The sequence below is a fragment of the Triticum aestivum genome, chromosome 3A (assembly GCF_018294505.1).
Source record: "Triticum aestivum cultivar Chinese Spring chromosome 3A, IWGSC CS RefSeq v2.1, whole genome shotgun sequence".
Taxonomy (NCBI): Eukaryota; Viridiplantae; Streptophyta; class Magnoliopsida; order Poales; family Poaceae; genus Triticum; species Triticum aestivum.
The window spans coordinates 346,687,498-346,715,437 of NC_057800.1; the positions used below are offsets into that span (position 1 = coordinate 346,687,498).

The 27,940-nt window shown below is 45.2% G+C and overlaps 1 protein-coding gene across 1 annotated transcript; it reads right to left on the bottom strand.

The window, feature by feature from the left end:
- Positions 1-3,240: 3,240 nt before the first annotated feature.
- LOC123061273 (uncharacterized) lies at positions 3,241-27,279 on the bottom strand. The gene is made up of 16 exons (XM_044484294.1): positions 26,786-27,279; positions 24,098-26,695; positions 19,471-19,921; positions 19,085-19,313; positions 18,039-18,203; positions 17,192-17,464; positions 16,830-17,075; positions 16,375-16,746; positions 14,944-16,281; positions 14,790-14,846; positions 13,245-13,673; positions 10,884-11,107; positions 10,666-10,799; positions 4,334-4,534; positions 4,078-4,256; positions 3,241-3,986 (listed from the first exon to the last, which is right to left on the bottom strand). Exons 1-16 carry the CDS (start codon positions 27,129-27,131, stop codon positions 3,873-3,875), a joined length of 7,356 nt encoding a protein of 2,451 aa, XP_044340229.1. The 5' UTR covers positions 27,132-27,279; the 3' UTR covers positions 3,241-3,872.
- Positions 27,280-27,940: the final 661 nt, after the last annotated feature.

The following is a 27,940-nucleotide window of genomic DNA, read 5'->3' on the forward strand; positions in this document are numbered from 1 at the left end:
CTTTGTGAATGTGAAGTAGATGTCGCATGTGTCACTTGCCAAACGGACTCTTGACATGGTGATGTACATAGGATGCTCTGCATCACGTTATGTCTGTGAAAAGTATATCGTTAATATAATTACATCTACTACTAACACTCCACCTAAAAAGTGCTATCCATCATACATCTCAAGGTATTAAGTTTGCAAGAAGCAGAGTATTGCAATAAGCAAGATGACATAATGTAGATAGGAAGACGTCAATCAATATGACAAAACTCTGTCATTTTATCGTTAGTGGCAACAATACAATGCGTGACTTAGCCCCTTTTGTCACTAGGTTAGAGCACTACAATATTGAACCCACTACAAAGCACTACTCCCTCTAAAGAAAAACACATCGAACCTGGCCAAAGAAGATAGATAGATCAGAGAGCATGCAAAGCTATTTAATTATACAACAAGAAAACCTCAAAACATTCAATTGGTTACAATGAACAATCTGAGCATGCATAAAGTGACGATTCAACATATCCCAACAAAAAACACCAGTGATTACATTGAATTGATCCCAATCATGTGAGGCAGCTCACGGGAACATGATATTGAAGATGAGAGAGAGAGAGAGAGAGAGAGAGAGAGAGAGAGATCCATCTAGCTGCTACTATGGACCCTAAGGTCCTAATGGAACTACTCACACATAATCACGGAGGTAGCAAGGTTGATGAAGAAGACTCTGACAATGGATTCCACCTTCGGGAGAGCTCTAGAACATACCTCCAGATTGGATCTTTGAGAAACAGGAACTTGCGGCGGCGATAAAATTCTTCTAAAAATACGACTAAGGATTATGGTATTTATAGGGATTTATGGCGGTGGAATCGAGGTAAGGCGGTATCTATGGGCCCCACATGTCCTAGTGGCGTGCCCTAGGGCCAGGGCATGCCACCTGGCCGTGTGGGCCCATGGTGGGTTGTCTTGTCCTCCCACAGAGCATCTAGGGTCCTTCATTGTCCTGAAAAATCGTCGAAAATTGGCATCATGTTTTGACCTTCCTAGATATTGATTTCCTGCTAAACCAAAAAAACATGCAGAAAACAGGAACTGCGTTGGGCACTAAATTAATAGGTTAGTCCAAAAAATTTGGTATAAAAATATATACAAGTTATACTATAATAGCATGAAATAATAATAAAAATTATAGATGTTTGAGACGTATCAGCATCCCCAAGCTTAATTCATGCTCGTCCTCGAGCAGGTAAATGATAAACAAAGATAAAGTGTGATGTTGAATGATATCTAACATAAGCTTGATCAAATGATGTAGGGTGGTATGAACTTAAGATAAAAGTTATTGAAGGCAATAGTTTATCAATTTGATATAAAAACAATGATACACAAGCATGCAAATAAACAGTCATTGCCTTTCAAGAATACAAATGCTAAATATCTGATTCCGTACCAATTATTAGTCAAGTGTATCACAAGAACATAGCAGGCTTGGGACAGGCATAGAAGCTACACCTGCCTTGAGACAACTAGGGCGTGTTTGGTAGCCCAACCAGGCCCGCGCAAAGAAGAAAATGGCATGTTTGGTTGCCTGGGCTGCATCTCCTTCTCGGGCCGCACGGAACTTAAAGCATCCTGAGGCCTATCCACGAAAGAACGGCCGAATCGGCAGTTTTTTACGAGACGGGCTCACTACGGCCACACGTGCCTCTTCACTACATGCCTCGGGAGCGTGGGAGACGGACGGGACGTCTCATAACTCCCCTTCCTCTCTTGTGTCACCACTCACTCCTTCATTCACACCACTCCCTCTCACTTTCCTCACAGCTCCTTGCTCTCCTCCGATGGCTCGCCCACCACCGCGCCGCCCCCTGACCCGCATCATTGCCGGGAGTAACAACGTCCATGACCGGTGGGTGGCCAGCCTCACCAACTCAGGCATTGACCTACTGGCAGCCATCCGCGCGCCCTCGCCCTTTTGCACAGGGCCCCTCGTCATGCCGATGAGGTGTCGGCCGCTCCAGCTCCGCATTGTGGTCCTGGGTTCGGTTGCATTGTCGGAGGGGGACATTGGGTGCGCTGCTACTCGAAACCCCAGTGGGCGGAGGTTTTTTTTTTAACCCCATTCGAGGGTTTTCTCCGGGCAGTGCAACAAGGCCACGGACAACACCCTCTTCCTCGACCTCCCGCGTGACCAGGAGCATCGGCGCATCACTGATGGCCCTCAGCATTGTCGGCTCGTCCTCTTTGGCCGACCCCTCCTTCTCGTCAAGGTTTTCTCCTCGGCCAGCGTACGCTCCAACGTCACCCGCTCCGGTAAGTTGCATTTCCCCCCTTTGCTCGTAGATGTAGATTAGGGTTTGCTATACTAGGCATGGCTTGGCTTGGATTAGATTCAACTCGATTCAATCCACTTCCTATCGAATCGATTTGAATCCAATTGGTTGCTTCTTGACTGTTACTGTAGATTAGTGCACTGCCCCGTCGTTGTTAGATTGGTAGACTAGTGCACTGCCTTGATGAAAACTAGGTGTTGTTGTAGATTTGTGCTTGCAAGTGACATTGGATTGATGTTCATGCTAGATTGGTACTGGGATTTGCTTGATGTTCATGGCAATTGCTTGATGGTCATGCTGCATGATTCCACTTGTAAGTTGTGTTAATTTTGTTCCCAAAGAGAAAGGGATGATGCAGTACAGTAGAGGTAGGTATCTTCTTCGGTTAGAAACCAAGCTTATCAATCCAGTAGGAGAACTAAGCAACAACTTGTTAGCAACACCTACAACAAAATAACAAATACTTGCACCCAAATAATTCACAGCCAAATCTACGGTTTCACAGTTGTTTCAACCAAACTGCTTTTAGCTTTTCCACAACTGGAAGTTTACAGCAGCTTTGTCGTAGCTTACAGGCAGCTTTTTCAGAATCTAGCAGCATACAATGACTTGAATATGTAGAGCTGACGAGTAATCAGGAGTACTGCTGTTTCAGAATCTAGCAGCATACAATGACTTGAATATGTAGAGCCGAGGAGTAATCAGGAGTACCGCTTCAGCAGGAACAACTAAGCAGCAACATAATCAACTAAGGTTTGATTTGTCACCACATCAATTTCCTCAGTAAGCACCAAATTAGTTGAATAGAGCACAGAAAAACACATCAAACACATCCAGCAATATAACATGACAATTACCAGAAATTGTAGAAGCGTGATGGTAAAAAATAATTATATGGAACACCAGCAGGAGGGAATGATGGAAAATAGTACCAGGTACAATAAACAATAATGATTGGATCAGCTACATGTCAGATCATATGATATTTACACACAGAAGACTTTAATATCTTAGCCATACAAATATAGAGTAACCTGATGTCCAGTTGCCACATTGATTTATGTCATGAATCGGGCAGAGAATTCAGCACTTCTATATTGGGCGAACAGACAACCAAAGAGAAGATTTTGTAGTTGGATGTCACTCTACACTTCACAATTTTACACCCTTCCTGTTGTGCTTTCCTTATAGAGTATATTCACCATGGTCAATAAGTCAAGACAACTCTGCTGCCCTGGTATACAGAAACTCTGCTTGCAACATGTGATGCAAAGTACAAAGAGTATAATTGCCTGAAAACAAACACCAAAGTGACCCACGGTATATACAGCTTGAGAATTGCCCTGTGCCAGGTAGGTAACGAGGAACCGGGGACTACTTGAGGTTCATATAGCTTCCACTAAACTATTCATATTTTTCTCACCACTTAATTATGGCATCATGTTGATGTGCATCTCATGAAACAAACAATGTGTCACGACATTAAATCAACAAGCACTTTCACCAGGACAAACCATGCATAACAACACATCTCCTGTCTTGCTTGTTCTAGTCCTGATGTACTGTGGCAAACTCATTCTTTATCTGCACAAGCTTCACAGAACCATCGCCACCACACGAAACGAAACCATTAGTCAAGACATGGATATCTGTTACAGCAGCCTGCAATAAACATGCAGACATGGATATCTGTTACAGCAGCCTGCAATAAACAAGGTTGTTAAAATTTATCTAATCTATTGATATAGCATACCCTAACAACACCACCAAAGCCCCTGGAGGTTGGTTGAAAAAAAGTGTGCCGCTCATGCAACTTCGGCCAATGAAAGACTAGCTGGGAATTTTTAGCATCCCAAAGCTTTACATCTCCATCTTTGCTTCCAGTCAAGAATAAGGTGGTATCTGGAATGGTCGATAGACTGGTGACACTCCCTGCAGATACAAGATAAGTGATAAGACAGAAAATCAACTTTAGAATTGATGAGTGTCATGGCAACGTGAGAGCTTACCTAAATGAGCCTTCGGTATATGCCAAATCATCCCACGGGAGCTACCCCCAGCAGAAGTTTTGTGATGCTTACTCTTTCCAGTAGAAACGAACCGGAAATCATGCAATGCCACATCTCCACTTTTCCCACCAGTTACAATCAGCGGTGAGATGGATCCACAGCCTATGTTGTTGTCGAACACAGTAAGAGAACGGGCTCCTCCTACAAGATGAAGTCCATGGTCAGCCATCCCTACTATATCTATAGAAAAAAGTGCACCATAACCTTCAACTATTGCGAGTAAACCTGGGAATAGTTTGTAATCCAGATTAAACCCAGCCCAATCCATACAAGTATAAGTCCAACAATCAGACCAGACCAGACCAAACTGCAAATGCTATAATCCAAACCAATCCAAACTGTACGTATTTTCAAGCCAAACCCATCCAACCCAGTCCCCACATACAATTTCAATCTGAAGTTTCAAACCAAGGGCGTGTCCAATTACTATGGGAAGAGAGGCGTTGGAAGGGTGATTAGCTGCTGCTGCATGTTACTCACCACCACAACGTACGTACATAGAACAAGCTATAATGCTAGATACTATATATGACTAGCTGCACTCCGTCCATCACGGTATAAGACGATCTTGTTCGCACTGTCCGACCTCGTCGGCCAACTCGCCGGCGCCGTCGAGCGGGAAGAAGGGGCACCTCGTAGGGCGCCATGTGACTGTTGTATATCACACTGTCTGGCAGTAGTTGAGCAGTTCGGCCACGGCCTGCGCCACACACAACCCACAGTTCGCCACCGCCTCCGCCGCCACCGAGCTGCGCCATGTCCATCGCCAGCCCCTTGTTCGCACCGTCGCCGGAGTCGTTGGACATGAGCTTCATTGCGCTTGATTGAACGCGACCAGATACATCAGCCCATGCCGGTGGCGTTCTGGGTGTTGAGAAGGCTGAGCATGTAGCCTGTGTCCGCACCGCCACGGCCAACCAGAGCATGCAGTCCTACCGCAGGACGTCGTCACGGCACTGCGCAAGGCTCCATGTCGCCAAGGAGGAGCGGGCGGCGGTGGCCATGGCGTAGCAGGCGGAGGCGTGCGGTGTTAGACCTTTGAACCTGAGCATTGATAGTTGTGGATGACACTAGGAGAGTTTGGGACAATTTTCGTTGGTTTATTTCTCACACAATGCCATACCAACCTGAGGGGTTGGGGTTACATACTTATAGGCTGCTAGCCAGCCAAGCATATGCTGAGATGCTACTAAGATGCCAGTCTAAGATGCTAGTCTAAGATGCCAGTCTAAGATGCTATCCTAACTGCCAGTCCTTGATGGTCAGGAACTCTATCCTAACTGCCACAAGGACCATGTGCTGCAGACCCACAAGGACCATGTGCTGCAGCCCCACAACGACCCTAGTACACAGACTTATCCAACATGCGGGACAAGGCCGCCAGAACCTGGTTGATGCTGGTTTGTGTCTCTACTAGAGCATGGACGTGCCATGGCGAGCAGGAGCATCATCATCGGCACCAGTAGTGGAGACGACAAGGAAGACGTTGCCAATGGGTGATTGCTTTTCCCGGCAAAAAAAAGGGTGATTGCTTTGATCGGGACCCTAACCTGGTCCCTGATTTAGTTCTCCGTCCATGGGTTAGAATGGTTTGAGACTGTTTGTTCTGTGACCAGACCGAACCAGACCGAACCGATAATAGGAAAAGCCCAAACCAAACCAGCTTACATTAGGAGCTCAGCCCATTTAATCCAAACCAAAAGAGACCAATAGGAAAACCGATTTGAAATTGTGGTTTGTGTCCAAACTGTTCCCAGGTTTAATTGCGAGTTCACATTCAACCTTTAATTCATAAACCGTTTATTTAAACCCTGGTCTATGAAATCTAGTCACTTCACCCTCTTGATCCAACCTTAGGTGGTTTCTTGCTGACCTGAATGCCTCGTGGCAGAGAGCACAACTTATCCACATGATCCTCCCTCCCAGTCACTTTACCCCCTTGATCCCTTCTCAGGTGGTTTGGTGCTGACGCGAATGCGGCGTGGCAGACAGACAGCCTCCCTCCCATGGCACCATCTCTCTTCTCACTTTCTCCCAGTTGTCTCTTGAAAATAAAAACTTTCTCCCAGTTGATGTCTCTTGAAAACAAAAAATTTCCCCCAGTTGAGCCTCAAATCCCTAACACTGGGAGACCTGATGAGCGCGAGGGGTCGAGGGGTCTGCACCTCCAATTCTTCCGTTATGAGCGCAAGGTGTTCTCCGCATCCACCAGCATGGTGGTTGGTGACGGAGCATCTGCCTTATTCTGGGAGAAATGTTGGTTGGATGGTCGTGACATTCTTGTTTGGGCATGAGCTCCTTCTGGTGTCCAGGCGCACTAGGAAACGTTGGACCGTCAGGAAGGTCTTGACCGACCGTCGTACGATATTGGACATCCGGGGTGTGTGTGTGTGTGGGGGGGGGGGGGGGGGGGGGGGGGGGGCTAAGCCCGCTGGCTATGGTGAGTGGCGGGGTGCTGCTTTCGGCCTCGCCGGACGTCCTCCTGTGGCGTTGGACCCTGGACGGATAGTACACCAAGAGCTGATACAATACTCTTGAACTGGAAGCCTTGGCTCCCCCTAGGGTCAACTTCTTCGTGTGGCTTGCCTGTCAAGATCGTTGCTGGACCGCTGAGGGACTGGTAAGACGGTTTGCAAGATGCACCTAGCTGTGTGCTTTGCGACCAGTCGGAGGAGGCGATGGCGCACCTTCTCACTGGTTGCTCTTTTTGACGCACCATGTGGCATTAGGTGCTCTCTTGGATCCGATCAACGACCTCCCCACCCCCAGCAGGTGATGATTTTGTGGACTCGTGGCAACAAGCGTGCTAGGAAGGGCACATCCTCGATCATCATGTTGGTGGCATGGTGCGTCTGGAAGCATGGTAACGTGGTCATCTTCGACAACACTCAGCTCAGCATAGCCCGCCTCCTTGACACTATCAAGGCAGAGACTAGGCAATGGGCAACGGCAGGTGTGAGAGGTCTTGCGGCGTTGCTACCGTTGGGGGCGGTACCTACCGTTTATTGGCGGGGTGTTGTAATTAGGGGTGTCGCCCATCTTTGGGTCCCAGGGTTATTGAAGCAACACAAGGTTGTGGAGGAACAATTCCATCTTGCTGCTACAAAGTGTAAAACACTGGTGTTGAAGGAACTATTTCAACGTGTTGCCCCAGATATCACTCTAGAGGCGAAAATAGGCCGACATGGCAGCAGGAGTTCAATCCAAAACTCCTAAAGCACAAGATCTAGTCCAAGATCTTAGATAAGAACACCAAGTTCTATTATGGGTACATAGGCTGAGTTACAAACTAGAGGTGCAGACCTGTATTTATAGGGCTTTGGGAAGCCATCACATCTCAACTTCTACTTATAGCTAGAAGACTCTAGAAAACATTATTAAGGTTCAGCTTCTACTCATAGCTAGAAGACTCGAGAAACATTATCTATAGGATAAGAAAGCAACTGCAACCTATGAATTAAGGACCAACTTATCTAGAATGGAGTAGAAGTGTGTAGAATAACTCGAAACGAATTTGACTTCTGATTTCTGTATTATTCCTCGTCACCCATGACGCCACCTCCGTGTCTCGGGCCTTCCTTCCCAGCGACGGCATGCCCTCGGTGCATCCACTCACCAACAGCACATACGGTACCCCCTTCTCCAGCGGGGTAATCGCCACCATACCCGTCGGCGGACCTCCACTGCCCAGCAGATTGCCCCACTCCCCCCACCCCCCCTCCCCCCTAGCTTTCCTGCCTTCCACGGCCTACCTGTCATCACACCATGGCCACCGCCCCCCCCCCCACCACCACCCATGCACACACCCCACCCCAACCACCACCACCTCCAGCCATCTCCTTACTCGCCGCAGGCACCCACTAGCATCAACCTAGGCCACTTTGCACCCTAGCATACAGCCCAATCGCCACCCGCCCGCCTACCAGCAGCAGCAACCACAAATCACTGCCCCCTTTGTCGTCTTCACAACCCCACCTGCCAACTTCACACGCCGTTATGACCGCACCCTCTTCGCAACCCATCTATGGATCCACCCTGCCCATCACCTCCCTTCAGCCCCTGCCTAACCATCACCACAGCTCAAGTTACGGTTCCATCGTGCCCCGCTTCCACAAGCTCGACTTCCTAACAAGTGATGGCTTGGTTGGCCCTCTCGGTTGGCTCAATAGGTGCGAGCAATTTTTTCGTGGGCTGCGCACGGACAAGGCTGACAAGGTCTGGACGGCAGCCTGCCACCTCACCGATGACGCTCAATTCTGGTACTTACAGCTTGAGCGCAACTTCGGCATGCTGACATGGTAGTGGTTCAACTTGGGCAGTTCGCGCATCTGCCGTTCACTTCCTCAGTTGCTGACTACAGCAGCAGATTTCTAGCCCTCATGTGCCACAACAATGAGCCGTTAACATTGACCCAGTTTCTCTGCATAGCAAGGCGGCTCGAGGGTCTTCATGTTGACATCGAGCTTCAACGATCGTCTGACCTCATGAGCAGTGGCATTTCCTTCCAACGACGTCTGGACACCAGCCTCATGTGGTCAACACAACTCTGGCACCTTCCACGACAGCACCACTAGCAACTGTTCTGCCGTCAACCACTCCAGCACCAACCCTGCCACAGCACGTTCATCACCTCAACCCATCGTTGGGGCCTTTGCTTCAACTACTACGAGATTTATGTCCGGGGTCACCGGTGCGCACGACTCTTCTTCATCGATGCAGGCGACTTCGACCAGGACCAGGACAGATCCGCAACTGCTAGCACCAAAGACCCATGGGAGTCAGTTCAACAGTTACAGCGCCACTCGCCCCCCCCCCCCCACATGCCCCCCAGGGCTCTTTTTTTAGCGCTGGCGCCAAAAAATCGGCCCAGTCGTGCCCCCAGGACCTTGTTTATCGCCGGTTTGGGCCGAAATAACAGCCGGGAACGGCCGAAGCAAAAAGGCGCATGGGTCCACTCTGTCGGCGAGAGACGGCACTTTTTCCCGCCGATCCCTCGCTTTTCCCCTCCATTCCCCCCTTCTGCCCCTCTTCTCCCGCCATTCTCCTCCCTCTCCCCGCCATCCAGCCGCCATGCCGCCGGAGAAGTATACGGCCCCTCGCGCCGCTGCCATTGTCGATGCCACCCAGCCGAAGCAGAGGAAGCCGAGGGTGCCGCCGGCAAAACCACCGGACATGTCGAACGTCGACTGGAAGGCGGAGGTTCAGCGCCGGGAGGCTGTCACCACCGACCGGCGGAACAGGCTCAACGCCAAGAGAGCCCGGGACAGGGCAGCGGCGGCAGAGCAGGCAGAGGCGTCTGGCGCGGGGATGACGAATCGACCCGGCGGCCACAGCCCGCAAGCTGCCTGGAGCCAGCAGAGCGTCGGGTCGCCGGCCAGCTTCTCGCCGTCGCCGCAGCCCTAGGGGTGTGCACCCTCGCCTGGCTACGCCGAACGAGTGGAGATGCTCTTATGGCTTCAGAGTCCTCGTTGATTAAGTAAGTTTGTTAGGAAAGGGTCCAGCCAGTTTAGAGATCGTATTAGAGTTCGAATAGACTTACCGGCTTGTCGGTCAAGTCTTGTCTACTATATATAGGGGCCGACCCCTCTCAATAAAGTAGACGAATATTGTCGTTTACTTTTATCTACTTTGCAGTAATTAGGGTTATCTCACTAGTAGATCCTATCAGTAACTTAGAAAAGATTTTTGTCATTTTGTCATGCTCTTTTTCTTTTCTTGGTGTTTTATTTGTTTTCACCCTTTGTGGTGTTGTGCACTTTTGTGCCTTCTCAGCGTTTTTTAAATTTAAAATGACATGGATTATGGTGCATTCTCAATTAAAAAATTAATGGTGTCCAGTTCAGCGGTTCTTTTTACAGATTTACGAGATCAATAGTACTATTTTTGTAGATGGCCATTTCTTAGTATGTGCTCCATTTCTACTTTCTATAATAAAAAGGGCAGCCCGGTACACGTAGCTCTCGCTTGCGCAGGGTCCAGGGAAGGGTCCGACCACTTTGGGTCTATAGTACGCAGCCTTTCCCTACATTTCTGCAAGAGGCTGCTTCTAGGACTCGAACCCGTGACCACCTCATGGTCACAAGGCAACAGCTTTACCGCTGCGCCAAGGCTCCCCTTCTCTACTTTCTAGAATAGACTAGTATTAATATTTTTTAACTTCAACACTTAGGACAGATGTCGTATTTTTTTAAACTTAGGACTGCTATAGATGTTAGTATTCTACTATAAAAATATTCCAAGTAAAAAGCTAGAATGGATTTGTTTTAATTCACCTTCATGACACACAATAGAAGTTTGACAAGTGGCTGGTGGAGCTAGCATATCCAAGATAACAACATTTGCGCCATTTGAATTGCATCCAGCTGCAGTAAGAACAGATCCGCTTGCATCCACATACGCAACATCACTGTCATCAATAAAAAAAATAAGATACAGCATAACTGTATCAAGTCGTTGCAAGTAGTTACATGAACAAGTTCAGTCCACATACGAAGCATGGCTGTTAAAGCACAAGGATGACTCTGTAGGATGGACATTGCTTCTTCCACCCACCTCAACTTGCCATGTACAAATTGTACCATCTAATGCAGCAGTTGCAAACCGCTGCCCGTAATAATCAAATTGAACAGCCGATATGGAAGCAAGTGCATAAGGTGGTGGAATATTAGCAGCAGGGAGAACACCATATGTAGCTCTTGCACTATCTTTACCAAACTGTAACAGCCAAAGCACAAAAGTTATCAGTGGATAATTAAACACGGGACGATATCTAGTTCAAACCACTACAGGTAATGATATGATAACCCTTTCAATCGACCCAGCAAAATAGTGAAATATCTAGCTATTCAGCAAAGTCAACCATTTTGTTTGTTTATCCTCATGTTTGGAAACAAAATTATATTTATTGAGCGAGATCTCTTTATGTATAATATAAGGGTGGGTATACATTAAAGAATCTGAAATTTTATATAGCAAAATAGCAGACAAAGTGCGTAGTGGGCACAATCTCCAAAGGTACAGTGCTTATAATGTACTCCCTCCGATCCAAAAAAAAAAAGTGTTGCGGTTTTAGTTTAAATTTGAACTAAACCACGACACTTTTTTTTGGATCGGAGGGAGTAGTAAATATATGTTTTTACATTCTACAGAAAGTCTACATACAAAATTCTCCATTTGTACCCTCCCATTGTGCCTTATAAAATATTTGTTCCTTCGTGGACAGCTAAAAGCTTTCCTCTAATCAACATATGGGAGTGGGTGGGGGGGGGGGTACTTTTTGAACTAAGGAAAGTAGATTTAACCGAAAATGGCAAAGAGTCGTATTTATAATAAGATTTTGTTTTAAAATGTTCCAGACATACATTTCTCAATTTAAATTACTGCAAGATGTACTAACTACAGATCTAGATAACATCAAATGCCAGGCAGTCTATACAAAAGCCTTATCGAAATAACTGACGTGGTTTTAGTTCAATTGAACTAAAACCACATCAGTTATTTCCGAACGGAGGGAATACATGTTATGTCTCCAAGATAATATAAAAAAAATCTCGAACACGCAGGAGAGCTACGCATTATTATATTTATATTAAGAAAAAGGAGTCTTAGAAGACTCATAAGGCCCGTTAGGGCAGGGACAAAAGATCACCAAGAAAGATAAAACTATGAGCACGACCCATAACAGAACTCTGGCCAAATTTCCCAGAGCCCTTTGGGCCTCGTCCCTAATGTTCTGTACTAATTAGGGCGCCCTCAAAAACACATTCATTCCTATGCTTCCATATCCACCAAGCTACCAACACAACCGAAGTGCCAAAACCCCTGCGGTATTGTCTATCAACTTGCTTGTTGCTTGGCGCCACCAAACAGTAAAAACAAGATCATCTGGCCCTCGTGTACGCTGTTGCAGAGCAACCAAGGACAACACAGAGAACATACTTCTCTTGAGAACACACATGCGGTGAGCAGATGTTGTATGGTTTTCCTCCTGATCACAGAGCGCATTTTTCCGGGTGGTCAAGACCACGGCGAGTCAAAAAAATCAGCAGTCCAGAAACGATTTAGTGAGGCCAACCAAATAAAGAATCTGCAGCGAGTGGAGCCCAAGTTTTCAAAATTTTCATCCATGGCTCAAAATCAGCATCCCCTAAGAGGAAACGATAGGCTGATTTGGTCGTGAGCTTTCCCGAAGATGGCGGCCAAATATGCTGATCCTAAAACCCAGAAGATTAACATCAGATAAGATTTCCCATAACTGAAGATATTCCAACGACGCCTCCGTTGACAGACCACCTCTAATGTCATGGATCCTAGTAGCATCAGTTAGTGCTTCATGTACTGTTCTTCTACTTATCACTATAATGTGGTGCAAGATCTGACAGGGATTGACAATGCAACCATGTCACACCAAACGAGCATTATGCTGCTATCACCAACAATAGAAATGACCAAGATGGAGAACATTGCAACTGAATTAGGATGTACTTGAAGTTCAAGATCAGCCCATGGACGATCAGGTTGTCTTTTCAAGCCATAGCCACCTCATTTTCAGTGCTCATCCAAGCACCTCCAAATCAAGACTCCACAACCCTCCAAGATAATATAGATTCTTGAATGAACATTTGTAGTTGTGTTAGCTATTTAATTTCATGATCCTTAGCCCATAAGATTTACATCATATAAAGAAAAAAGAGAAATATAAATCGCTGATTGCGTGCGGAACAAATGACTAGAAGAAAGAAAAAAGGGAGAACTAACTGCCATGCCCATAAAACCAAGCATCGATAGACCCACACTGACAAGTAATAACCAATCAAGCGTGGCATAATTGACAATTTCCCGTAATACTTACCTCCCATAAATACACATGTGTATTGCTTGACCCCACTAGCAACAATGGCAAAGAGGGATGGCGTGATAGTGCTCTTGAATGGATATTCTCAAGGGTTGCTGGAGGATCAACAAAATCCTCAAATTCGTCGGGTTCGCCCCACCCAAACCCTGATGCCCCAATACCAGCATAACCTGGAATTCCAAATGCTCCACCCCCAGTTAAGTCTCTTCCGGGTTTCACCAAAGAACCTACCCCAATATTTGCCCCATCTGAGCCAAGATGAGATCCTCTTCTTCTGCCAGGACCAACACTAGGTGAAATAAGAGTTGCAGCAGGTGTAGTTTCAGAACAAGCCCAACCATCTGATGGCCACTCAGATCCTGACCAAATATACTCTGCTGATTTCTTGTCCTGTTGATTACCATACCAGTTGAAAAAAACAAGACCCTGAAAAATGGATGACCTTAGTCAAACAAAATTGATGCGGTGACGCAACTACACATGACTTAAGGAGACAAAAAGTCCACATACAACATTACAAACAATAATGTCGAACATCTTGGGACCAGTTGTTACTTGCAGCCCAGATCTTACAATAGGTTTGAAGATATACATTTAGTTCAAAAAATACTAGAAAAATAATACAAGAACCAAAATATTATTATTTTATAACAATACATCATATCGGGGAGGCAAATAAGGTCAGCAATCATAGCATCATGACTAAGGAATGAGAAAAAGGTTGAGCAATTGTTCAAAATTTGAAAAGAGAGGTTATAAAGGGCAATTAGCAATGTGTAATTAAGGGACTAAATGTGCAACGCAGTTGTTATACATTCAACTTAATTTGTTTGTCATCAGATTATATCGGATGGCTAAGATGGTTTGTGTCAAACCTGACCCATATTTTTTATTGATATAAGAATATACTCCCTCCATTCCAAAATAGATGATCCAACTTTGTACTAACTTTGTACTAGAGTTAGTACAAAGTTGGGTCATCTATTTTGGAACGGAGGGAGTAGATATTAAAGAGTACTCATTAATTGCAGTCTAAGGAGATCATAGAGATAAAAGCATCATCAAGAACATGTTTTCTGCATCATCTGTAAAAAAATCCTAGTCCTCATCCACAAAACGAAAGAAACACCTGCTAGTTTGGCTCATTCAGATCAAAGCACAAAAGCAAGGCATGACCTGTTTTGATTATGTTGCAATATTATCATGTTTGACAATTCAACATAAAGAAAAAAATTACAATATTCACACATAATTAGGAAAATACTCCCTCCGTTCCAAATTAATTGAAGCTGTAGTTTTGTCTTAAGTCAAGCTTCTTTAAGTTTGACCAAGTCTTTAGAAAAATTTAGTAACATCTAGAAAACCAAGTTCGTCTCATGAGATTCTTAAAAAAATGTATGTTCATACTAATATGTATTTGGTGTTGTATAGATCTACCATTTTTATAGAGTTGCTCAAAATTAAACAAGTTTGACTTAGGACAAACCTAGAACTTCAACTAATTTGGAACAGATGGAGTAGTGAATGGTTCAAAAACAATACCTTTCGGTTGGTAGCAATAGCAGCATGTTGCTCATTGGTTGAGTTGAGACATATTGCCTGCACCATTGCAAAAGATTAAAATGCAGTGCACAAAAGAAAGCAAAGAATGAGTCATCTCAAGGAAAAAAAAGTCATTAGGCTTGACAGTGAATACCTCAAGAAGTTCCCCATTTCTCCTTAGAAGTTCCTTTGGGCTTTGAAAGCCTTTTTCTTCGATCAGGCATTTCCTTTTAGGTTCAAGAGAGGTTTCCACATCAGAAGAAGCCTTGTCAACAAATCCACGCCCTTTCTCATTGTCCTTGGAGCTAACACTGCATTTATTTTCTCCTCCATTACTTTGAGTAGAATCGTTTTCACACTCGACTTTTGTACTTTCAACCATATTCTTCCAAGATCTACTGAGCTTTGTGTTGTTTAACGGAAAGCAATTCACGTCTTCATTCACAAATGCTGCACATATATCCAGAGAGTTAGCAGATATTTCCCACAAAACATGAAACAACACCTCCATGTTCTCAGTGTTTGTGCCCTGAGCTATATATGCGAGCTGATCACGGCTAGTCTTGTTGGACCTTGGCTGAGACGACATATATTCTAACCAGAAAAGCACACTCGGATGTAAATTATTTGATAATTTCTCTCTGAAAAATGATGCATGGAGTCTTACTAATGAAGACGACACAAATTGCAGGGAATCAATAACAAACTTTGCAGCAACTGAAGAGGCAAGACCCTTAAATTCCTTCACGTCACTTGTACAAGCTTCACATTCAAGTTTCTCGTTTCCAATGAACTCTTTTAAGTGATGTTTCATAAAGGATGACAATCCAATCCACAAGGAAGCACCTATCAAATGCCACTTTTCATCAATTGAAAGACTTGAATCCTCGCTTCCTCCTGGTTGTCTCTTGTCCAATGAACCATTGGGCATTACCGCCTCTGTGTTAATTGATATACCATGACTTTTATGGTGTGCAGCTTGCATCAATCGGTCTAATAATACTTGACATGACTCATCATTCGCAGAAGCACCTAACACTGGATTGCTCATGATAAGTAATGCCTTTATGTCATGGCATAGCCAAGAAACAGAAAAGCCTATGTTGTAATCAAGGAGATCAATAACAGTAGATATGGCTGATGTCTTGTCCAATGCAGAAGTTCTACTGAGGTCATGTTTCAGGAGTAGCCTGCTAGTACTCTGATAATGTGATAAAGTTGCTATAATGTATTTCATGTTTTCCAAAGGTGTACATGCAGTAATATTGGTGAGGTCTGTATTAAGAACAGAACAGATGAAGCAGCAGGAGACAACATATCGAGTAAGAAATTTAAAACTCTCCTTGCATGACACCAACAACAGATAGTCAATCGAACGGGAAGCGCAACCTTCAAGACAATGACTATTAGTTCCACCATCTGGTGATCTACAAACTGATAGCAGAACATGTGCAAGAAATAATAAACCATCATGGGAACAGGAGGTAAGGATCTGCAATGTAACAGAAGTGGAATTTAGGATGGTTTGTACGAAAGGCTCTGTAAAAATAAAAAAGTAAAAGAAGCTGCTATCTCCTGATGTTACCTTCTCAGCTACATCATAAAACTGAAGTGAGAACCTTTTATGAAATATGGATATTGCAGCACTAAAATCATGCGCAAGTTCCTCGATGCCATGGCTATTGTGCTCTTTAAGGACCTTATCTTTAGCTAATGGTAGGCCGCAATGTGCACAGAGAAAGTGATTTCTCAGCATGCGTGACAAATAATTTGAAGCCATGGTTACTTTGAGTTCTGATTCAACATCATTAACGACAGATGATGAAAGCCAATTGGAAGAAGCATTGAAAGGGTTTAGTATTCCATCAAGAATCTTGTCATCTGCACCATGTTGTGAGCTGGTGCCGTCCTTCTCAACTATGCTTGATTTACTAGATAGGCATTCAAGTGCTTCAAGCTAATGAGCAAAAAAAATAACAAGATTAAGTGTAATGCAAAACAGCAGCAAGGACAACTCAGCTGCTAAGAGATTATACTTACAGGTAGTCCACATCTGTTTAAGGCACATGCAGCCAGTGCAAATGAAAGCTTAGATAATTTTGCAGATAGAGCTTCACCAGCACAGTTTCTGAAACTATTTTTCGTTGATAGGATTGCACAATACTGACCCAATTCTGGGTCTGCAAACACATTCTGACCACCATGAGTGTCGGATTCATCAAACAGTAACTTGGGATGGCAGCCAAATAATTTACAGACAGACTGGGAGTAGTTCCCTAGCATCCACTGAAGATTTAAATGAAATTTAGTTAAGAAGCTTAAGGGTCCATTCTGTGCTCGTATAAACTATTTTGATTTTCAAAATAAAAAAGGGAAAAGAAAAAGGCAGACATATAACATACTTCAAGCAGGCTTGAAAGCCAGTGGTCTCCTTTCTCAACTGCATCAGGGAGCAGCACATTTGAAATGAGGTTACGCTCCAAGGGCCCTCCAGATCCCTCAACAAGCCGACAAATTACCATAGCAAGCTGTTCATCTTGAAGGTTCTTCGCACAAACATTGATGGCAGAGGAAGTATCACCTCCAAGCAGGAAAAATGCTATAGCAAGCTCCCATTGATGCCTTCCCAGTAGTACATAAGCATTTTTAAGGGCAGCGGCTTTGTTTTTTTCTTCCTAGATAAATTTATCTGAATAAGTACGATGTAGTGATATAATTCACTTTGCAACACAAAGCATTACTGTAAAATGCATGAAATTCCTTCTGTCCATGTTTGATGCGCATTTCTCTTAAAAATATGGCACTGCCAGTATAGTGATAAAGATATGAAGTGTGGCAAAAACTGATCATTTGAGATGTCAGGACTAGCAACTACTCCATCAGTCCTAAAATTCAAGGCATATTTTGATTCGTTACACAAATTTGAACTATTGAACTAAAACCACGACAAGAATTATGGAACGGAGGGAGTACTTTGTTATATGTGGTTTATGTGACATGAAATTGACACCACCGGAATTGTATTAAAATACTTATGATGTGATTTTTAATCTCATAAACCATATATTAATAGAGTAATCATTGATCAAAACCTTATGATACTGAATCAACATACGCCTTACATGTTGGAGTATTACTTCCTGAAAGACTTCAGTATGTGCAAGTTCACATTTGCAACTATTGTATTAATAGGCATGACCGCATAGTTGAAGCTGTCAATAGATTGAACCATACTATACACTGATGTACCTGGAAGTTCCTGCAGAGAAACTCATACAGACGTTTATCCTTCTCATTTCTGCTGACCTTGAAAAGGCCAACTAATACTTTTATTCTGTTTAATGCTATATAGAGCAGAGCACAATCCTTGGGATCCTTGCTTTTAAGATACTGCAACCTTGCCAACTTCTCCATCTACAATTTCAGACATGTCACATTACCTAATAAGTACAGGTGATTATCCAGATAACAGCAAATGTAAACAATGTTCATTATGGTGTCCATACATATGGCGGGAAAAAAAATAGACAGAAGATCCGTTAATACTTGTTACCTAGAATCTGGACGCAGAACACTACAACAATGACAATGTTTAAACAGTAGAGAACATCAGCCATCAAATGTGCCACATTTGATGCCTTGGTCAAAAAGAATATCGGGTTTAAATATAAACCGCAACACTGAATATATTCTTTTGAAAAAACATAGGGAATCATCTTGTGTAGGATACTACTATTGGTCAAAAGAAGAATCTATGTTAACTCGAAGTCCCAAACTTTGTAAATGCAATCAGTTCTAGCTGAGCAGTGCTTTGCTACTAACATGCTGCCCTAGAAAGTCAAGTTAACATCATCCTGGGATCAACCGTTTGATGCTCTCGGTTGAGCTCCTTCCAAGCATGTGTGACACCTTCATGTGGTCGCGATCAGCCTGCAACCTGAGCTCGGCTCCTAAGCCACGCTTGGTTGAGCTTCTTTGAGACCCGCGTCATATTCCATTCTTGTTAAAAAAATATTATGAAAAATTAAGTTATTTATATTTAGTATTCATTTTATTTGGATTGTTTCTATTTAAATCCAAACTGTTTGTTTTGTTGACAGAGGATTTTTAGGGATGTAAGAGGGAGATACACTACAAACTGGTAAACAGAACTTTCAGTGATTGACAGAATGATACCGTAACTACATCCTATCATTGCCTTGTTAGTCAACTGTGACATTTGCTGTTAGTGAAACTTATGAGAACCTAAATACTAGTTCTGAAATATCTGATTGCTGGGAAAGATATTTCCATACCCTGATCCTTAGCTGGGACACATTCGTATACCATAATCCCATACCAAGGTTTTGCATCTCTAACCAAGTTGATTCTGCTGGAAGAACATAATCAAGTAGATCATCCTGACAATCAGATTGGAAGGCCCATGCAATGGAAGCAGAATCAAGATGGCACCCTTCAGCGCTAGATGAATCTCCAGATCTCCTAAGCACATATAGGCGTTGGAACTGCACAGCAATCCAGAACCTTAAGAGAAATGCAATCATCAATTAACATGACTTCTCAACAACAACAAAAGCGGAAAAGGTAGCGGCATTTTTTTTGTCTAACTTTTGACAATGCCTAGATTGTAGTAAATAGAAAAATATACCAACACAATTTTACAAGATAGGAGTTATCTTACCTTCGCCCTGCTTCATCAAGGGTTTTATAGGGAGAAGCACGGTTCTGATCAGTAATTTCACCCAAAAGATCAGAAACTGTATGTATCTGTATTTTTTCAGTGTCACTTATTGCAAACATGCCAAAGTTCTTATCAAGGAGCTGACTTATCTCTGACCTTTCAGATGCACTAGTGGTGGTATTGATACCTAAATTACTCGTCATGTAAGAAAATGAATTTGATGGTGACAGCAAGTTGAAGGCTGTGCTACTTCCGTTCTCACCCCACAGTAACCCTTTGCTAGAAATATCGCTTGACGGTGTATGCGTAAAGTACCGCGACAAAGGAAGTTCAGGGATATTATGGCATGATTTACTGCATGAACTACAGTCCAACAAGGTGTTTAATGTTGTACTTGCTTTCATGGATTCAACAAGATGCTGCAGAATGCCATCTGCACGTTTCCATTCACCTGTGCACAAACAACAATAAAGAGTTAATTCCATTGCCTAATTTCATAAAGTTAAAAAGATGATGTGGTTCAATTGAAAAATAAAATTCTGCAAGTTTACTGAAAATACTGTGAGCAGAAATCAGGAATGAACGTGGACTTCTATCAGGGCAAATCATTAGGGCATCTCCGCCGCGGATCACCAAATCGCCCGTAAATGTCCAGACCGGACTGTCCGGACATTTTTTGCCATCCAACGGCGGTCACCAAAAATGCCCGTACCGGTCCGAATGTCCGAAATCCCGCAGACCGGCATGGCGGCACCAAACGAACCGGAGACTTGCGGGAATCCGGACGTCCGCCACGTCAAACTCTGACACGCCCGACCCACCCAAAACCAAGGCGAAGCCCGCGCATTTGGGAATTCCCAGTTTCCCACCACTGTTTCCGCACAAAAGCCCGCCCTTTCCACTGCCTCCACCCCGATCTACACCCTCCCCACCGTTCGGTCGTCCGCCGCCGGAGGAGTTGACTGGAACAATAGACATTTCACCGGAGCCAGAGGATCTGAGGGTGGTGGCCGCCCGCAAGGCCGCTCCCGCGGAACACAACGCCCGCCGCTACAAGGCGAAGAAGAAGGCGATCAGGGCAGACCTCTCCGGCAAAGCGTGCTGCCAGGCTGGTGCCGCCTGGACAATCGCCGCCCTAGCCATCTACTACTACGCCTCCCACCATCTCGGTCCAGCCGACATGCAGCAGTCGCCACACCAATCCGCGTCTTCCTTCACCTCCGGCCATCGAGTCCCGTTCACCATCGACCTCAACACCGATTACACCTTCACGGAGTCGCAGTCGTCGAGGCTTGTCCAGTTGCAGATGCCGGTTGTGGAGCGTTCGTCCGTCGGTGCCCGGTCACTGTTTGGCAGAATGTCCCAACAAAGCGTGATCACGGCAAACGAGCAGATGATGAACATGATCCACGACGAAGGCGGCTACGAAGACAAACAAGTGGAGGACTCCCACCGGACAGCCGGACAACCAGCAGACATGCACCCAGCAGCCGAACATGGATCCGGACAGCCACTGGCCGCCATGTGCCAACCCAAAGAAGAAGAGGGACTAAATTCCTCCCCAAAGAAGGATGAATTGTTGTGTGAGGCGTGGTTGGCCGCTAGTCTCAATAAGTTTCAGGGCACGGAGCAAAGGGGCATGGCGTTTTGGCAAAGCACGCATAATTGGTTTCCCGAGCAGAAAGCACTACAATCCCTACCGCACAGAGTGATCCATGAGCGTAATCCGAAGCCACTCAACCATCAATTGCAAAACATTCAAGAGGTCGTCAACAAGTTTTGCGGCTTCTACAAACAAAGTGCAAAAAACGGTGGCCAAGTGGTGCAACAATCCAAGATCTCGTAAGTTTCGTGGCTTGTTACTCTATGTGTTGGCTTTCATTGATTTGCTCAACGTTGCAATTTGTTGACCATCCATTGTCTTCCTTTGCTAGCTCGTACGTGCTAGCACATTATACCACAAGATGGAGAAGAAGCACTTCATCTATATGCATTGTTGGTTGTAGGGATGCAAATTTGGAACCTATGGGGTACCCTCCGACCCTTCTTAGTTCAACCAAATGAACTAAAATTTCAGAAGTGATGTGAATTCTGAAAATTTAGTTCAATTAGTTGAACTAAGGAGGGTAGGAGGGTACCCCCTCAAGGTTCAAAATATGTATAACTAGTTGGTTGAAGTTGAATGGGAAAAGCAAGCGGATCACCTACATTCCCAATTCCGTCAAGACGGCATGGTCGATGAAGATGAAGGTGGTGATCCAGCCGTTCCAACACAAGAAGGGCTTGCTCCAACCAAGAAGGTAATTAGGAACCGGGGAGGAAGTGGGAAGAGAAGGAGAAGTGAGAAGGCATGGCGGCCAAGATGACGGAGAAGTTCGAGGACATCATGACGAAGGAGGAGGCAAGTGTCGCGCGCAATGAGGTGAAGGAGGGAACGAAGCCGGAGATCAAACTCCAAGAGAAGAGGTTTTGCACCTTCATGGACATGCAAGAAAAGAAAATCAAACTCCAAAAGAAGAAGCTTGAGATCAAGGCCGCTTCAGAGGACTCCAAAATGTGTTTTGTGAAGACGTCGGACTTGGATCTTTATGCGGCAAAGGTTTTCCAAGCCTACCATGCGAGCATATTGCAACGCTTTGTGCAAACTGAGGAGGCCAAACCAGCCGAAGAGTGAGGTTTCTGCCACGGACAGACGAACTGGGAGCCCAAGGAGGGCTTTGGCACAGACAGTCGGACTGGCAACTTTTGGGATCGATTGGATGTAAAACTTATTGAACATCCAATGCTTTTTGGTTGTGATTGCATATGTTTGCAACTATTAAACGTATGCTTAAATTGCTACTGATCTAGATATGCATGTCAAATGGAGTAGGCCGGAACAGGGGCGGACATTTGGTTCCTACAGTTGGATGGCCGTCGGACCAGGGGTGGACATTTGGTGCCTACGCTTGGATGGCGGCCACCCCTAAAACTGTGTGTGGACATTTGGTGATGTCCATTTTGGTGATCCGCGTTGGAGTTGCCCTTAAGACGGAAAATGCAATTGGTTAGCGGTTACAACATAAGTAATTGTGCTTGCCATTGTAGAACTTAGCAACATAGTTGCAACCCAGTTTGAAGAAGGCATAGGCGCATAGCTCAAAGAATGGCAAACCAACAAAGAGCCAAAGAATATTTATCATGATGTTATATGTCATATCTTTCTCAATTTGACCCCTTAAAATTGAAATTAAAATGTCAAAATTAAATCTAGCAAGATCTAATTTGTATTGAGATACCTTTGTCTCATATAAGACGTTTTTGTAGGCTAAACTAACCTACAAAACGTCTTACATTTTGAGTCAGAGGTAGTACTTAATAAAAATTTCTCTAAGTCTACAATACTGAAACAGAAATTCACCCAAATCGTGTTACACACTCATACAAACAGCAGTTCCGCCGTAAAAGGCACCATTTTATCACAATATCAAAAATGCAACTAAAATAGGTTTGCAGATGGAAGGGTTCAAAAGACTTAGGCAGACATTTCAGGGAACCAACTATTCTCACCAAGGTCGTTTTGGCAAACCAGAGTGGACCAGTTCTTAACTGAATGGTTTTCTAACCCTGGGTGGAATTGATGCAAGTAATACAGTTGGCCAAGTTTATCCACTGTTTCAAATATCGGCCTACATTTAAGTTAACTGCTACTCGGCACCTGACCGAATCGAATACCCCCTATTCGGCCAATTAACTAGGCCAGCCGATTAATCGGTCTGACAGCTGATAAAAGGCCGAAATTTTAGGTGGGGCCGATTAACTTGCAGAGGAGGCAAAGCTTATTTTGGCCTAAAATCTAGCATGTTTCCCTCCCTTCTCTCAGTCTCCTGCTCCTGCTCGGCTCCCTGCTACTGATTAGCTATATCCGCATTGCTGCTGTCCTCTCCTCTGCCTAGGCTTCTACCACTGCAAGTGCTCCATCTTTGAAAAGAAATTCGGGTGATATGGAGTGGCCTAGGATATAAAGATATGTAAAACTTTTCCTTGTTACATTAGCGTGTACATTGGCATATTTAGACATTTAGTACATTACATGTTGCTATGTAGCCTAGGATATATAGCTATGGCCCTAGTTAACTAACGATAAATGGGTCACTGATAAATTCAGTTAATAGACCGATTCGCCAATTAATCCCTACTCACCCGACCGAGCAGCTACCAGTTACCAATATCCTGAACACTGAGTTTATCATTACAGTGGCTTTCAGTATGCAGTTTTATTTCAGCATTTTGGCATACTAACTAGTGCATAACCATTTTTAAGAGTCATAGCATGAATGTTTTAATAGAAATGGTAAAGTTCTCTTGATTAACTATATTTCGTACCACACCACACATTAAATGGCCTAAATCATAAATAACTACAGCCAAACTTTAAAAACATCTTGGAACCTACGAGGCATAGTAAGCATAAGAGCATGTAGGTGTAGCATATTTCCACTTACACAATCTCACTCTAACTCTCACAGGACACTGAGGATAGTTAAAGTTAACAATGGAAGCCAGTAATGGTTAACTTAGCAAGGCCTTGTGCAACAAATGTAGAATCCAGAGAAAAACATTAGAAATAAATTAGAATAGTCGACACCTGAATAAAGATGATGGATAAGTGCTCTTGGGTGATATGGCGCCAAATGTCCACTCAGATTACTAGATATATCCAACAAGCTCCAGAAACCATTAGAACAATGACTATTGTGTTGGCCTGGTAACAGCGTGCTATTGTTCTCAGTGGCCTCCGCGTTGCTGTAATTTTCAGATAGCCCAGATTTACCAAAGATAGTTTCATTAACATGCACAGTACATGGCAACTTATCATGCACATCTGTGGCAGAACAAACGCCTTTCTGGGTAATACGTTCATTTGCTCCTCTTACTAACCATGAACTGAACAGTGAAAAATGATTGTTATGAACAAGCGCTATTGACGCCTTTGGCCCCCAGCAGAAGCTGGCAACATCATGATGAGAATGAGCTAATGCAATACAACTCCAAAGATGCTTCTCTTCCAAATTTGCAGTGTGCAGCACATTTTGAAAGGAAGGATGCTTATGGGAATATATATGCAACTTATTACGAAAACAGACCGCAAGTAAAAATCTACCATTGCCTAAAGATAGCCAATCTAAACCAACAACAGCGCTTTGAATCATTAGTGCATCTTCCAGGAGAAAACACCCATCTCCCATGAGTTTTACTGCTTCCCAGATATGAATGGATGTATTATTCTTCTGAACATTTCTGCCAACAGTAGCAACTCTACCACATCTGGATAGTGAAATTGCACTAATTGGTCCTGGATGAGCACCAAACATGCCAACTAGCTCCCAGCTGTTGCTCCATCTCCCAGTCTGCAAAGGGTTATCTGCACCAGACATCTTCCAAAGTTTCACAGTGCCATCAGAGTACCCAGTAGCAATATGATAACCTGGGGAAGTTGCAAAAGGTACATGCTGTTGTAGAGGTAATACAGTATTGTCCAGAGACATAACCGAAATGCAGGTGGGATATTCTCCATCCACGACAGTAGGGAAAACCGTAGAATCTTCATAAATAGCAGCTGCAAACATTTCACCATGGACGTAAGTAACATGTCTCCCTTGATCTGCAGTGGAAAGTGAGTTGGCAGAAAATTCACATAAACACCCCCTTCCTTCATGATGATTTTCTGAATGCAGGACTACTTTCCATGATAAAACTTGAAAGCTCTTCCTCCATACGCACACAATTAGGAAACTGTTGTTTAAAAATGACTTGTTACAGTTAGAAGCTAAAGGTATGGTATGAATGCTATCAGGTGGTTCTTCTGCATTGCTCCCTCCAAGGAAAGGAACTGTGAACATCTTGTGACATGAAACAACACCTCCATTTGGAATTCTGACGACAACTAAATCAGCTCCATTTTCACCTCCCAGGACAAGAAACCTGTTATCATGGAAAACTGAAGGAGCCCAACAAAGACATGAATATTGCGCATCTGAAGAAATGTCATGCAGATCAAATTTGCACAGGAGCTTCCATGAAGGATAAGTGGGTGCATGCAAGGTCGATATGAGAGTTGATAAGGTTGAAAGAGACCATACAAATAGCATTCTGCTAGAATCCATAGAAACAGCTAGCTCTATCTCGCAGCTATATGGATGGACAGACACCTCTATGATACTACCCTTATGTCCAACTTGATTAATAGTCTTGGTTGAACAGCATGAGATGCTCTTAGAAGAATCGCTTGAAACATGACTCCCAGAATCTGATGATAATCCAAAAGCCAGGCGAGACCAAATGAATGAATTATCAGGCAGCAAATGAAGCAAAGAGCATCTTGTGGGTGGGCCAGAACATATACTTCGTGATATTACAGTCTCAACAAAAATTGGTTGTACTGTAGATTTTGGGTTAATAGCAGATTCCTCCCAAGCCTGTGGTTCGCTCTGCTTCCATAGTGTAATCCGAGGGTACCTTGGTGGAGATACATCATCAAGACAATGAGCAGCCCAAAAATTGGTACAACGCCCAGGGCCAACACTGACCAGCCACTCACATTTGCCAACCTTGTTCTGCCAGGAATGACCTGAAAACAACTTGAACTTAGCTTCGTCATCTCGTGATACAACACTGCCAGTTTCTACTGCCCATCTCACAGATATGTCAACTCCAAGCACTCCATTTAGAATGTTGTCCAACTCAATCACTGCAATGACGCTGAAAGATCTTCGCGAAGTAGGCTGCTTCTTCGACCTGGTCACCTCAGCCCCAGTCCATAGCCGAGCAGTTCCATCCAAGCAGCAGGTCATGAGGATCTCTCTCCTCACTTCAGATGGATCACCGACAGATAACGTCAAAGGCCTCCACTGGATCATGGAAACAGGCTGAGGATGCAGAAGCTCAGCAGTCTCCAGACCCAATTTGGCATCATTCAGAAATACCAGGACAGGCACATTGCCCTCCACAGGAGCAGCAGCTGACGCCGCCACGACAGGGGCGTGGACGAAGTGGGTAGCAGAGACGAGGGACTGCGGCACCTGTGGTGTGGACCTCCAAGCAAGCTGCCAGGAGGATTGCACCCTGGCCCACATGGCAACGCCACCACCGACCACCACGATGCCGTCGCCGGAACCCGTCCAGGCGATGGCGGTGACCGTGAACATCTCGGTGATGACCCATCTCAGGAGCCAACTGAATGAACCTGCCAGTTCCAATCTCCAAACAGTGAGCCGTGTGGCAACCACCTAAGTTAGTCAACGACGAGAACTGGACACGAGCCAGATGGACAAACCTGAGGAAGGTGCGGGCTGGAAAACGGAGACGGAGTTGCCGGACGCGGCTGCGAGCTCGCCTCTCCCGCGGCCGCACCAGGCGACTGCGGACACGGGGGTGTGGAGGTCGATGACTTGGCAGAAGAATGGGGATTCGTCTTCCACGGTGTCGCTTACGCTGGTACGGGGAGGGGAGGGGAGGTGGGAGACGACGAGGAGGGAGCCCGCGGCGTAGGCGACCCAGGGGAGGCCGCCGAAGTCGGGAAGGAACGAGAGAGCGCGGTGGTCGGGGGTGGGCGCCGGAGGGATCAGATGCGGTGGATGGAGGGCGAGCGGGAGCTGCGGCAGCGGGTCGTGCTCCCTCATCGTGCAGGCTACTGCATGAGCATCGGCGCTGCTGGTGGTGGTGTAGAGTTTGGATCCTCACCGGTTGCCGCGGCTGATTTGCCCTTTTGCAGCCGGCGGCCGCAGGGTGAGCAAATCCTATTGACAGAAGGCTAATACAATGGGAGGTGGTTAAGGAAGGTGCTTAGAACTTGTACAACGGGAGATGCTTAAGGGAGGTGCTTAAGGCCACCGCCCACATTCGTTTAAGGGTAAACGGACAAAACAGGTCTTCCAACGCACGGCCTCAAAGGGATCGTCGTTTGTTCTCTGTCTACTTTTGACTCATTCGTAGCCCAAGTTTGCGGCCGAACAGACATGCGCGGACGCGAGCGGCGTGTGCCTTTGTCCTGCCCCTGGCCCGCCCGTCAGGAACACAGACCCCCCATTTTCTTTTCTTCTACCTTCCTCCGCGCCCCGACATTGCCGCCACCATCACCCTCCCCATCTGCATCGTCTTCCACAAGGGTCGTCCCAACCAGTACCGCGCCATGTCATAGTTGTCTCTGCATCGGCTTACCGAAAAGCATTTCACCGGCATTCTCCTTGTTGCCGGTGGGAGAGAATCTACGGCCGTCGGCGTCGCCCGTCGTCCCCAACCTCTTTCGGCCGGCCGTTCATTGACGCAGGGCGCCCTCCAGCACCACCGACCCCAAAACCTTGCTTTGCTGCTTGCGAGGGGAGCAGGGCATGCACTATCCGGCCGCTTCCCCAGCACAACCGCAAGGCGTTCGACGGATTGCTCACAAGGTACAATGGATGGTGGTGATGAGTTTTTCTTTCACAACTTC